This window comes from Somniosus microcephalus, chromosome 4 (genome assembly GCF_052327205.1).
Source record: "Somniosus microcephalus isolate GS21.2 chromosome 4, FLI_Smic_1.0, whole genome shotgun sequence".
NCBI classification, from domain to species: domain Eukaryota; kingdom Metazoa; phylum Chordata; class Chondrichthyes; order Squaliformes; family Somniosidae; genus Somniosus; species Somniosus microcephalus.
In genome coordinates, this window is record NC_140990.1 from 6,947,190 (window position 1) to 6,960,515 (window position 13,326).

The 13,326-nt window shown below is 47.2% G+C and overlaps 1 protein-coding gene across 4 annotated transcripts in view; it reads right to left on the reverse strand.

The window, feature by feature from the left end:
* Positions 1 to 12,822, reverse strand: part of LOC147118222 (uncharacterized) — a 47,347-nt gene extending 34,525 nt beyond the window's left edge. The window contains exons 1-2 of one of the 4 annotated variants that reach the window (XM_085984313.1): positions 12,743 to 12,822; positions 11,616 to 11,770 (exon numbers count right to left, since the gene is read on the reverse strand). Coding sequence is in view for 1 of the 4 variants with exons in the window: in XM_085984315.1 (XP_085840441.1) it covers positions 2,870 to 3,616 (747 nt within the window). In the remaining 3 variants the exon portion in view is untranslated. Of the gene's footprint in view, positions 1 to 1,227; positions 3,726 to 11,615; positions 11,955 to 12,726 lie in introns of those variants that run through there. The other 3 variants (XM_085984312.1, XM_085984314.1, XM_085984315.1) reach the window with 3 other exon arrangements.
* Between the last annotated feature and the right edge of the window lie 504 nt (positions 12,823 to 13,326).

Sequence of the window (13,326 nt, forward strand, 5' to 3'; positions counted from 1 at the left end):
CTCTGGGTAAAGAAGTTTCTTCTGAATTCCCTATTGGATTTCTTGGTGACTATCTTATATTGATGGCCTCTAGTTATGCTCTTCCCCACAAGTGGAAACATTCTCTCTGTATCCACTCTATCAACATTTTTCATAATTTTAAAGACCTCTATTAGGTCACCCCTCAGCCTTCTTTTTTCAAGAGAAAAGAGACCCAGCCTGTTCATCCTTTCCTGATATGTATACCCTCGCATTTCTGGTATCATCCTTGTAAATCTTCTCTGCACCCTCTCCAGTGCCTCTATATCCTTTTTATAATATGGTGACCAGAACTGTACACAGTACTCTAAGTGTGGTCTAACCAAGGTTCGATACAGGTTTAGCATAACTTCACTACTTTTCAATTCTATCCCTCGAGAAATAAACCCTAGTGCTTGGTTTGCTTTTTTTATGGCCTTGCTAACCTGTGTCGCAACTTTTAGTAATTTGTGTATTTGTACTCCGAGATCCCTTTGTTCCTCTACCCCACCTAGACTCGCACCCTCCAAGTGATAAGTGACCTCCCCATTCTTCCTACCAAAATGTAATACCTCACATTTATCTGTTCAGCCTTGGTCAGTCTGCAAAAACTCTGAAATGATTAATAATGAAATCAGGGAGTCAAAAAGCTCAGGTGAGGCAGTTTAAAAAGCCAGTCCCTGACCAGAGATTGCTGGATGCTGACACTCGGTGCTCACGAGGATAGAATGTCCCATTCCCCAGGCATGGACATCCAGCACCTCGATCACAGCAAAAATTCACAAAACGGCAATATAACTTGGAGCAGAGACGGTTAAGTGGAGCTGTGATCGAGGTGCTCAAAATTTTCAGGGGTTTTGATCGAGCAAACAAGGAGAAGCTGTTGTCACTGGCAGGAGGGTCGGTAACGAGAGGACACAGATTTCAGATCATTGGCAAAAGAATCGAGAGAGGAAATGAGGAGACTTTTTTTACACAGCGAATTGTGATGATCTGGAATGCACTGCCTGAATGGGAGGTGGAAGCAGATTCAATAGTAACTTTCAAAAGGGAATTGGATATATACTAAAAGCTGAAATTTGCAGGGCTGTGGGGAAAGAGCAGGGCAGTGGGACTAATTGCATCGCTCTTTCAGAGAGCCAGCACCAGCACGATGTGCTCTATGATTCTATAACATCAGCTTCTCTCTGCTCACTAGTACTGAGAGAACAGGGAATAATCTTTAAATCCAGCCCAGTTATTGGGGTTTTAACATTAACAAGCCCCAGTTGCCTGAATTAACATGGTTCAGTCCTGGATGTGATTAAAGGCATCGGAAACAGTGGAATCGACCCACCGCAGTCACACTGTGGACACTCTGGTGTGTCAGCGGGTGGGATACACCAGGGAATCCCTTTCCACACACTGAGTGTGGTAAACCACTGTTGTTAGTATTGTTGTACTTGTCTGTGCATGCCTCAGCTGACTCCGCCCCTGGCTCCACCCTCATGGCTGGGTATAAAGGTCGCTGCTCAGAAGCCTCCGGCCCTTTTGGATACCAGGCAACCACAAGAGGCATGCTCTGTTCTTTGGTAATAAAAGCCTGTTTATTACTTTCTCAATCTCCAGTCTTTTGTAGCAATTGATAGTGCATCACTGAGGTTGACTCTAATGATCAGGAGTCCCAGGGTTTCGGACACCAGATAATCAAGCTCACAAGAACACAAATTGTCTCTCCAAGCTTTATTAAGAGCGCTGCATAACACAGATCAGGTGATAATTCCCTCAATCTGGAGAATAGAAGTACAGTGGATTCGCGCGCGATCTTCTCGAGTCTGTTCCAACTGACAATGGCTTAAGTGGCTTGTTCTTATACACGAGCTTGGTTACCGCTCAGGAAATGGGATTGTTTGGACCCGTCTGTTGACCGCCTCCTGAACTCCTGCTAATTCAGGGAATTTAGTCCATCTGTGACCAGACTATAACCACAAGCCCGTCTGGTTATCACACCTATACGGTCCGTGAGGTTATTATCAGATTCACACCCAGACGTTGTGCCTTCACTTGTCTGGCACTTCATCCCATAACACGGGTACAGGGGCTCAGTAATGTTTCATTCATCAGAAAAAGACAAAGTACAACAACATACTGGGCAGCTTAACAGAATCTCATCATAGTTATGGGGCCATAAATATAAGTCATTAATAAATCCAGGAGGGAATTCAGGAAAAACTTCTTTACCCAGAGAGTGATGAGAATGGGGAACTCGCTACCACAGGGAGTAGTTGAGGTGAACGACAGATGTGTTTAAGGAGAAGCCAGATAAACATAGGAGGACATGTCGGAGGAGGCTAGTGTGGAGCATAAACCCCGGCATGGACCAGTTGGGCCGAATGGCCTGTTTCTGTGTTGTACATTCGATGTAATAACATGAACAGTCCACCGGCGCGCTCGAGGCCTTCCGTGACCGGTGGGTACCGGAGGGACTGGCGTGTATCATCACCACCGAAAATAGAATTTTAATTTAATTTAAGTTTCCTTTAAACTTTTTTTGGTTATGTTACAGGTTTTATTGGTTGTGATGGTTTACTTTTAATAGGTAATTGCCTGTGATAAGGAGAAAAACAAAAATACCATTAACAGTCAAATCAAGGGAATCATCAGCACAACAGATTGAAAGATTAAACAGCAGTACAAGAATTTATAAAACATTCATCCATTCCACGTTCATGTCTCCCCAGCTGTCTACAGGGCCCTGCATTACAGAACAGTGTGAACTCGCTGGTGTCTCAGCAGGTCATTGGTGCTTTTAAAGCTCTCCCCACAGTCAGAACATGTAAATGCTCTCTCATCCGTGTGAACAAGCTGGTGTCGCTTCAGGACCCTGGAGCTTTTAGCACTCTTTTGGCACAGAACATTTAAACACGCTCTCATCAGTGTGAACAAGCTGGTGTCTCAGCAGGTGGGATGTGTAAGTGAATCCCTTCCCACACACTGAGCAGGGGCAGGGAAATGGCCTCTCCCCGGTGTGAACTCGCTGGTGTCTGGTCAGAGTCCCGGAGCATTTAAAACTCTTCCCACAGTCAGAACATGTAAATGGTCTCTCATCGGTGTGAACAAGCTGGTGTTGCTTCAGATACCTGGAGCATTTGAAGCCCTTCCCACAGTCGGAACATGTAAATGGTCTCTCATCAGTGTGAGCAAGTTGGTGTTCCTTCAGATCCCTGGAGTATTTGAAGCTCTTCCCGCAGTCGGAACATTTAAATGGTTTCTCATCGGTGTGAACATGCTGGTGTTCCTTCACATGCCCGGAGTATTTGAAGCTCTTCCCGCAGTCAGAACATTTAAATGGTTTCTCATCAGAGTGAACAAGCTTGTGTCTCAGCAGGTGGGATGAATAAATAAATCCCTTCCCACACACGGAGCAGGTGAACGGACTGTCTCCGGGGTGACTGCGCCAATGAACTTCTGACGTAGACGGGGAACTGAATCCCTTCCCACCATCCCCACCTTTACCCGGTTTCTCCCCGGTGTGACGGAGCACGTGTCTCGCCAAGGCAGGCAAGCGGCTGAAGGCGAGTCCACACAGGGAACACGTGTGCGGTTTGTCCGCGCTGTGATCGCTGCTCTCTCCTTCCATGTCCAAAGGCCGATGATATTCAGGTCCTGATGAATTGAGCAATTCTGTCAGATCTTGTGGTGATGTTTGGTTTGAGCTTCCTGTCTGTAAATGCTCCACTTCTAAAACTCTGTAAAAGGAGTTTAGAAAGGGGGTAAGAGGGAGAATGTTGTCTCATGTCCCCCTTTCCCAGCCCAGGGGCAGTGAAGCTGATTTTCAGGCCCCAGCTGCTGCACAGGTTGGTTGAAAAGATCAACAGTAATGGCGGCCGCAATCCCGACAAGCCCCCGCGCTCCAGAAGGCGCTCCAGCCGCCGCACTGAGTTGTGGCTGACCCCGCGCATGCGCCCCATGGCCCCGCCCTCTCCTGCTCCACAGGTGCCCGGCCCGCACCGCGCATGCTCAGCACACACCCCGGGCCCCTGTCAATCATCCTCCCCCGCGCCTGCGTGCTGGGCCCGAGCTCCAGGCTGCCGCACGGGGCTCTCTTTGTAAAGTCGGTGTTGGTGAAGAGCCACAATCAGTGAGGGAAACAGAGCAGGAGTAGGCCATTCGGTCCCTTGAGCCTGCTCCACCATTCAATGAGATCATGGCTGATCATCCAAATTCAGTACCCTGTTCCCGCCTTCTCTCCATATCCCTTGATCCCTTTAGCCTTAAGAAATATATCCAACTCCTTCTTGAATATATTTAATGAATTGGCCTCTACTGCCTTCTGTGGTAGAGAATTCCACAGGTTCACCACTCTCTGGGTGAAGAAATTCCTCCTCATCTCAGTCCTAAAAGGCTTACCCCTTATCCTTAGACTGTGACCCCTGGTTCTGGACTCCCCGACCATCGGGAACATCCTTCCCGCATCTAGTCTGTCTAGTCCTGTTAGAATTTTATAAGTTTCAATGAGCTCCCCTCTCATTCTTCTAAACTCCAGCGAGTATAAGCCCAATCGACCCAATCTCTCCTCTTACGTCATTCCTGCCATCCCAGGTATCAGTCTGGTGAATCTTTGCTGCACTCCTTCCATGGCAAGAACATCCCTCCTCAGATAAGGCGACCAAAACTGCACACAATACTCAAGATGTGGTCTCACCAAGGCCCTGTACAACTGCAGCAAGAGATCCTTGTTCCTGTACTCGAACCCTCTCGCTACGAAGGCCAACATACCATTTGCCTTCTTAACTGCCTGCTGCACCTGTATGCTTACCTTCAGCGACTGGTGCACAAGGACACCCAGGTCTCGTTGCACTTTCCCTTCTCCCAATCTATTGTCATTCAGATAATAATCTGCCTTCCTGTTTTTGACACCAAAGTGGATAACCTCGCATTTATCCACATTATACTGCATCTGCCATGCTTCTGCCCGATCACCCAACCTGTCAAAATCGTACTGGAGTTTATCGGCATCCTCCTCACAGCACACACGCCCACCCAGCTTTGTGTCGTCTGCAAACTTGGAGATATTACATCTAGTTCCCTCGTCTAGATCATTAATATATATTGTGAATAGCTGGGGTCCAAGGACCGATCCCTGTGGTACCCAACTAGTCACTGCCTGCCACTCGGAAAAAGACCCGTTTATTCGAACTCTTTGCTTTCTGTCTGCCAACCAGTTCTCTATCCAATTCAATACCTTGCCCCCAATCCCATGAGCCTTAACTTTACACGCTAATCTCTTATGTGGGACCTTATCGAAAGCCTTCTGAAAGTCCAAATACACCACATCCACTGGTTCTCCCATATCTATTTTACCAGTTACATCCTCAAAAAATTCCAGTAGATTAGTCAAGCACGATTTACCTTTTGTAAATCCATGTCGACTTTGTCCAATCCTGTCACTGTTTTCCAAGTGCTCTGCTGTTACATCTTTTATAATGGATTCTGGCATTTTCCCCACTACCGATGTCAGGCTTACTGGTCTGTAATTCCCCGTTTTCTCTCTACCACCTTTTTTGAATAGTGGGGTAAAATTAGCTACCCTCCAATCCATGGGTACTGTTCCAGAGTCTATCGAATGTTGGAAGATGACCAGCAATGCATCTACTATTTCTAGGGCCACTTCCCTGGTGATTGTAATTTTCTTGAGTTCCTCCCTCCCTTCCATTTCCTGATTTACAGCTATTTCTGGGATGTTACTTGAATCCTCTATAGTGAAGACCGATGCAAAATACCTGTTCAATTCAACTGCCATCTCCTTATTTTCCATTATTAATTTCCCAGACTCACTTTCTATAGGACCAACGCTCACTTTGTTAACTCTTTTCTTTTTAAATATCTATAGAAACTCTTACTATCAGTTTTCATATTTCTAACTAGCTTTCTCTGGTACTCTAATTTTTCTCTCATTAATCTTTTAGTCATTCTTTGCTGTTTTTTATATTCTGTCCAATCTTCTGACCTGCCAGCCATCTTTGCGCAATGATATGCTTTTTCTTTAAGTCTGATACGATCTTTAACTTTTTTAGTTAACCATGGATGGTGGGTCCTCCCCTTGGAATTTTTCTTTCTCGTTGGAATGTATCTATTCTGTGTATTCTGAAATATCCCCTTAAATGTCTGCCACTGCAACTCTATTGACCTATCCCTTAACCTAATTTGCCTGTTCACTTTAGCTAGCTCTGCTTTCATGCCCTCATAATTGCCCTTATTTAAGTTTAAAATACTAGTCTTGGACCCACTCGTCTCTCCCTCAAACTGAATGTAAAATTCAATCATATTATGATCGCTGCTACCTAGGGGCGCCTTCACTATGAGGTCATTAATTAATCCTATCTCACTGCACAATACCAGGTCCAGTATAGCCTGCTCTCTGGTTGGCTCCAGAACGTGCTGTTCTAAGAAACTATCCCAAAAAGATTCTATGAACTCCTCATCTAGGCTACCTTTGCCCATCTGATTTTTCCAGTCTATATGTAGATTAAAATCCCCCATGATTATAGCCATACCTTTCTGACAAGCTCCCATTATTTCTTCCTTTATACTCCATCCTACCGTGTGGTTACTGTCAGGAGGCCTGTACACCACTCCCACAAGTGACTTCTTGCCTTTATCATTTCTCATCTTAACACGCAGGTGCAGCAAGCAATTAGGAAAGCAAATGGTCTGTTAGTCTTTATTACAAGAGGATTGGAGTATAAGAGTAAAGTCTTACCGCAATTATATAGGGCCTTGGTGAGACCACACCTGGAGTATTGTGTACAGTCTTGGTCTCCTTACCTAAGGAAGGATATACTTGCCTTAGAGGGAGTGCAACAAAGGTTCACCAGACTGATTCCTGGGATGGGGGGATTGTCCTATGAGGGGAGATTGAGGAGACTGGGCCTATATTCCCAGGAATTTTGAAGAATGAGAGGTGATGTCATTGAAACATCTACAATTCTTACAGGGTTTGACAGGGTAGATGCTGGGAGACTGTTTCCCCTGGCTGGGGAGTCTAGAACCAGGGGTCACAGTCTCAGAATAAGGGGTCGGCCATTTAGGATTGAGATGAGGAGAAATTTCTTCACTCAGAGGGTGGTGAATCTTTGGAATTCTCTGCCCCAGAGGGCTGTGGAGGCTCAGTCATTGAGTATAATCAAGGCTGAGATCGATAGATTTTTGGACTCATGGGGAATCGAGGGATATGGGGATCAGGCGGGAAGGTGGGGATGAGGTAGAAGATCAGCCATGATCTTATTGAATGGCGGAGCAGGCTCAAAGGGCCGAATGGCCTGCTCCTGCTCCTATTTCTTATGTTCTTAAGAAAGCCGTTTGCTATAGCCTGCTGCCCCATGACAAATACACAGAGGATTTCAGTTATGTGGAGAGACTGGAGAAGCTGGGATTGTTCTCCTTGGAGCAGAGAAGGTGCAGCGGAGATTTAATAGAGGTGCTCAAAACATGAAGGGTTTTGATAGAGTAAATAGGAGCATGGGAACAGGAGGAGGCCATTCAGCCCCTCCAGCCTGTTCCGCCATTCAATGAGATCATGGCCGATCTGTGTCTTAACACCACCCACCTGCCTTGGCTCCATATCCCTTTGCTCCCTTGTCTAGCAAAAGTTTATCGCTCTGGGATTTAAAATGATTAATTGAGCTGGCATCGACTGCTTTCTGTGGGAGAGGGTTCCACACTTCTACCACCCTTTGTGTGAAGAAGTGTTTCCCAACTTCTCTCCTGAATGGCCTGGCTCTGATTTTAAGGTGATGTCCCCTTGTCCTTGACTGCCCCACCGGCGGAAAAAGTTTCTCTCTATCTACTCTACCAATTCCTTTCAAAATCCTAAAATCCTCAATCACTCCTTAACCTTCTAGATTCCAGGGAACACAAGCCTAGTTTATGTAATCTCTCCCTCATAATCTAACCCTTGGAGCCCGGGTAACATTCTGGTCAATCTGTGCTGCACTCCTTCCAAGGTCAGTATATCCTTTCTGAGGTGCGGTGCCCAGAACTGTACACAGTGCTCCAGGGAGTTCCTGGGAGTTAATGTGCGTAGGTCGCTGAAGGTGGCGGGACAAATTGAGAGAGTGGTTAACAAAGCATATGGGATCTTGGGCTTCATAAATAGAGGTATTGAGTACAAAAGTAGAGAAGTTATGCTGAACCTTTATAAAGTGCTGGTTAGGCCACAACTGGAGTATTGCGTCCAGTTCTGGTCACCACACTTTCGGAAGGATGTGAAAGCCCTTGAGAGGGTGCAGAGGAGATTTACCAGAATGGTTCCGGGGATGGGGGATCTTAGCTACAAGGACAGGTTGGAGAAGCTGGATTTGTTTTCATTAGAGCAAAGGAGGTTGAGGGGTGATTTGATAGAGGTGTACAAGATTATGATGGGTTTGGATAGGCTAGACGGGGAAAGGCTGTTCCCACTAGTTGATGGTACAAGGACTAGGGGACACAGATTTAAGGTTTTGGGCAAGAGATACAGGGGGGATGTGAGGAAAAACTTTTTTACGCAGCGAGTGGTGATGACCTGGAACTCGCTGCCGATGGAAGTGGTGGAAGCGGAGACACTCAATGTTTTCAAGGGGAGACTGGATAGGCACTTGAGGGAAATAAACTTGCAGGGCTACGGGGATAGAGCGGGGGAATGGGACTGACTGGATTGCTCTACAGAGAGCCGGCACAGACTCGATGGGCCGAATGGCCTCCTTCTCTGCAGTTATGACTCTCTGGGGTCTAACCAGGGCTTTGTATAGCTGGAGCTTATAAGGAGAAACTGTTTCCAGTGGCAGGAGGGTCGGTAACCAGAGGACACAGATATAAGGTCATTGACAAAAGAACCAGAGGCGAGGTGAGGAGAATTTTATTGACGCAGCGAGTTGTTGTGATCTGGAATGCGCTGCCTGAAAGGGCGGTGGAAGCAGAGTCAATAATAACGTTCACTGGGGAATTGGATAAATACTTGAAGGGGAAACATTTTCAGGGCTATGGGGACAGAGCAGGGGAGTGGGACTAAATGGAGAGCTCTTTCAAAGAGCCGGCACAGGCACGATGGGCTGAATGGCCTCCTTCTGTGCTGTCTGATTCTATGAGCCACTCCTAGAGTGGAGTGGTGCCCGCAGGGATCGCTTGGCAGGAAATTGGGAGGAGGTGGTTCACACGCAGACAGCACCTGATTTCAAGACGCTGTCCTTTTAAAATCGGTCCTCCACAGGCAAGGAGGGACTCGGTCCCTTTAATGAAAATCACATTGAAAAGGAGAGTCCCTGTCCCTTTAAGAGCCCTCCGCCCACCACTCCCACCTTTTTTGTAAAGTCTTTGAAATTAATAATAAAAGTTCATGCAGAAAAAATGTGAGTGTGTGTCTGACTGTATTTTAGTGAGTATCTGTGTCTGTGTGTCTGTCTGACTGTATGTGTGTGTCTGTGTAGAATAGCATCATAGAATGATACAGCACAGAAGGAGGCCATTCGGCCCATCGTGCCTGTGCCAGTTCTTTGAAAGAGCGATCCAATTAATCCCACTCCCCCTGCTCTTTCCCCAAAGCCCTGTAAATGTTTTCCCTTCAAGTATTTATCTCAATCTCTTTTGAATTATAATATTGAATCTGCTTCCACCGCCCTTTCAGGCAGCGCATTCCAGATCACAACAACTTGGTGTAAAAATCTGTTTCCTCATGTCACCTCTGGTTCTTTTGCCAATCGCCTTAAATCTGGTTTCTGTCCCTTCAGCCATTGGAAACGGTTTCTCCTTATTTACTCTGTAAAAATCCATCCTGATTTTGAACAACTCTATCAAATCTCCTCTTAATCTTCTTTGCTTAAGGAGAACAAGCCCAGCTTCTCCCGTCTCTCCACGTAACTCAAGTCCCTCATCCCTGGTCCCATTCTTGTAAATTTCTTCTGCACCCTCTCTTAGGCCTTGACATCCTTCCTGAAGTGTGGTGCCCAGCGGAAGCCTAGCCAGTGCTTAGCATAACCTGCTTGCTTTTGTACTCTATTCCTCTATTATTAAAGTCAAGGATCCTGTATGCTTTTTTTAAACAGGCTTCTCAACTTGTTCTGCCACCTTCTAAGATTTGTGTACATACACCCCGAGGCCTCTGTTCCTGCACCCTCTTTAAAACTGGACCATTTAGTTTATATTGCCTCTCCTCATTCTTCCTACCAAAATGAATCACTTCACACTTCTCTACATTAAATTTAATCTGCCACGTTTCTGCCCATTTCACCAGTCTGGCTACATCCTCCTGAAGTCTGTTACTATCCTCATTGTTTGCTACATTTCTGAGTTTCGTGTCGTCTGCAAATTTTGAAATTTTGCCCTGGATCCCCAAGTCCAGGTCATTGATATATATCAAAAAAAGCAGTGGTCCGAATCAATGTTCACGTTAAGTTGTGCGGCCACGCAGCAGTCTGGAGGTCCCGTGCAGCCGGCTCACCGCCCTATAAATGGAATAAACGCGCATGCGCGGAAATTTGAATGGGCCGTGCAGCCCGTTAAAGGGGCCACGCACCTCAAAATAAAGAGGGAACATTGATCCTAATACCGACCCCTGGGGAACATCACTGTTTACCTCCCTCCAGTCTGAAAAGCAACCGTTCAGCACTACTCTCTGCTTTCTGTCAATTCAATTCAAATTGCTCTATTGGCATGACAAGGTACATCTTATGTTGCCAAAGCATCGAAAAACATTCATGGTTGTACACAAAAATACAGATCTATCCATACAGTGCATAAACAGATATATCCCTGAGTGTATAAATATACATTCATATAATTTGTATATACTCTTTTCTTATATTTAGTGGTTGTCCCTCTGTTTATGGCAAGCTGTAACATAGTGTGCCGCTAAGGTTACACAATTTCTCTCTTCCCCTAGTAGGTATGGGAGTTTTTGGTCATCATTCAAATTTCTGAATTCCGGGCATATTTTTGTGAATTTTGGGTAGAAATTCTCCCTTATGCCCTGATATTTTCTACAAGCTGTGAGGAAGTGCATCTCTGTCTCCACCACTCCCTGACTGCAGTGAGAGCATATCCTGTCCTCTCTTGGTAGCCGGGTCTGCCTGTGTCTAACTTTTTCGATCGCCAGGCTATGTTCACTAAGTCTGTACATTGTCAAGGTTTTTCCTCAGTTTGCTATCCTTTACCATGGTCAGGTAATCAGCCATGTTGTATTGTCTGTTTAGGGCCAAGTAGCAATTGAGTTTGTTTTGGGTTTTTGTTGTTTCTGCCCAATATGACAGATATTTTTCCTTTTGCTTAGCGACGATTCCCTTGGCAGAGAATTGGGAGGGGGCGAGTGCAAACAGCACCTGATTTCTCGCCAAGCACTCACGGGAGCAGGGGATTTGCTCTCATTTAAATGTCAGTCTCTTAAATATACATTATTATAAAAAGGGAGATGCTGTCCCTTTAAAATCGGTCATCCACGGGGACGCGGTCCCTTTAATGAAAATCTCGTAGAGAGAGCGCCTGTCCCTTTAAGAGAACCCCCACCACTCCCATATTTCTCTTAATAAAGTGCTTGAATTTAATAATTAAAAACGCAGAAAATTAATATTAAAAAAATTAATTCAGGGAGAAAAAATATTTTTACTCACATTTGCTCCACAGCGTTTCTTGTTTCTGTTTCATCAATTTAAAAACAAACTGCTTTTTTTACGATCGGCCATGATCGCATTGAATGGCGGAGCAGGCTCGAGGGGCCAAATGGCCGACTCCTGCTCCTATCTCCTATGTTTAAAACAAGTATCTTCTGTAAAATAAAATTAGTTTGAGCTGTAAAAGGAACATAAAAAATAAACTTTCCCAGGATCACAGATTCTAACCACACCAAAATAACAACAGAGAATGCTGGAAAAACTCAGCAGGTCAGGCAACATCCGTGGAGAGAAATTTACAAAATGGCGGCGGGCCGATCCCAGGTCCCGCCTCCTCCTTCGCCGCGATTGGTTGGAGGACCAAAGACACTCGGTCGGTCCTCCAGGCTCCGCCTCCCCTCGCACATTGGTGGAGAGCTCAGTGTCAGTCTGTGCACGCTGGCGACGTCGTGACGTTGCAGGGTGGGCGGTTGGAGCAGGCGGGAAATTAAATTCATTTAAATTAAATCTCCCGTCAGCCTCCTCTGTCCCAGTCAGCCGGCGCAAGTCCCGCCCCTCGGGCTCCCCGATTGGTTGGAGGACCCGCCGCCGGCTCGCTCCTCCAGCCCCGCCCCGCTCGCTCCCTATTGGTCGGAACCTCCCGTCAATCAGGCCTTGGGCCCGGGTCCGATCTTCTATGTACTTTCAGTGATGACTTTTATAAACTGGTTTTACAGGAAATTAGAAGAGGAGGGGAGAGATTTGAAGACACTCGGTCCCTTTGTGACTCTAAAGTTGCTGCTGGCCCCGCGCATGCGCTCCATAGCCCCGCCCTCTCCTGCTCCGCGTGCGCCCGGCCCGCACCGCGCATGCTCAGCACACCCCCTGGGCCCCTGTCAATCATCCGCCCCCTCTGAATAGGCCCCGCCCCCTCCCCCTACTCCGCATGCGCCGCCGGGCCTCGCTCCCGAAGTTGAGCCGCTACCGCGCCTGCACAGGACCTCGCATTCTGGGGAAGGCCCGGGCAACCGCGAGAGTCCGGATCACCGGCGGAAAGTGAGTTTTATCAGCGTTTTTTTTATATAGCGGAGAGAAGCGCGGGCGGGGAGATGAATAAAAAGAAAATACAAACCGCACCGTCCCAGCACCCTCCCGGCACCGAGCGGAGCAGATTCAGCGGCCGCAGCCCGTTGTCTTCTGCAGGGAGCCGGACTGGGGCACGTCATCAACTCCACGGCGGTGACTGACGGGAGCTCCGACCAATAGGGAGAGAGCGGGCGGAGCTTGGAGGACTGAGGTGGCGGCGGGTCCTCCAACCAATCGGGGTGCCCGAGGGGCGGGACTTCCGCTGCCTGCTTCTCCCGCTGCTGAGACAAGTGGAATGCAGCAGAGGGCGCTCTTCTGAGTTTGGGGCTCAGGCCTGTTAGTGGAGCAGTGCAGGGGGAACTTTACTCTGCACTGGGCTTTACTCCCTCCGCACTACACTGGAGGGGCAGCACAGAGTTTTAGACTCGAGTCTCTGGAGTGGGACTTCAACCCACAACCTTCTGACTCAGAGGAGAGAGTGCTGCCGCCTGAGCCACGGCTGACACTCTGTATCTAACCCGTGCTGTACCTGCCCTGGGAGTGTCTGATGGGACAGTGTAGAGGGAGCTTTACTCTGTATCTAACCCGTGCTGTCCCTGCCCTGGGAGTGTTTGATGGGACAGTGTAGAGGGAGCTTTACTCTGTA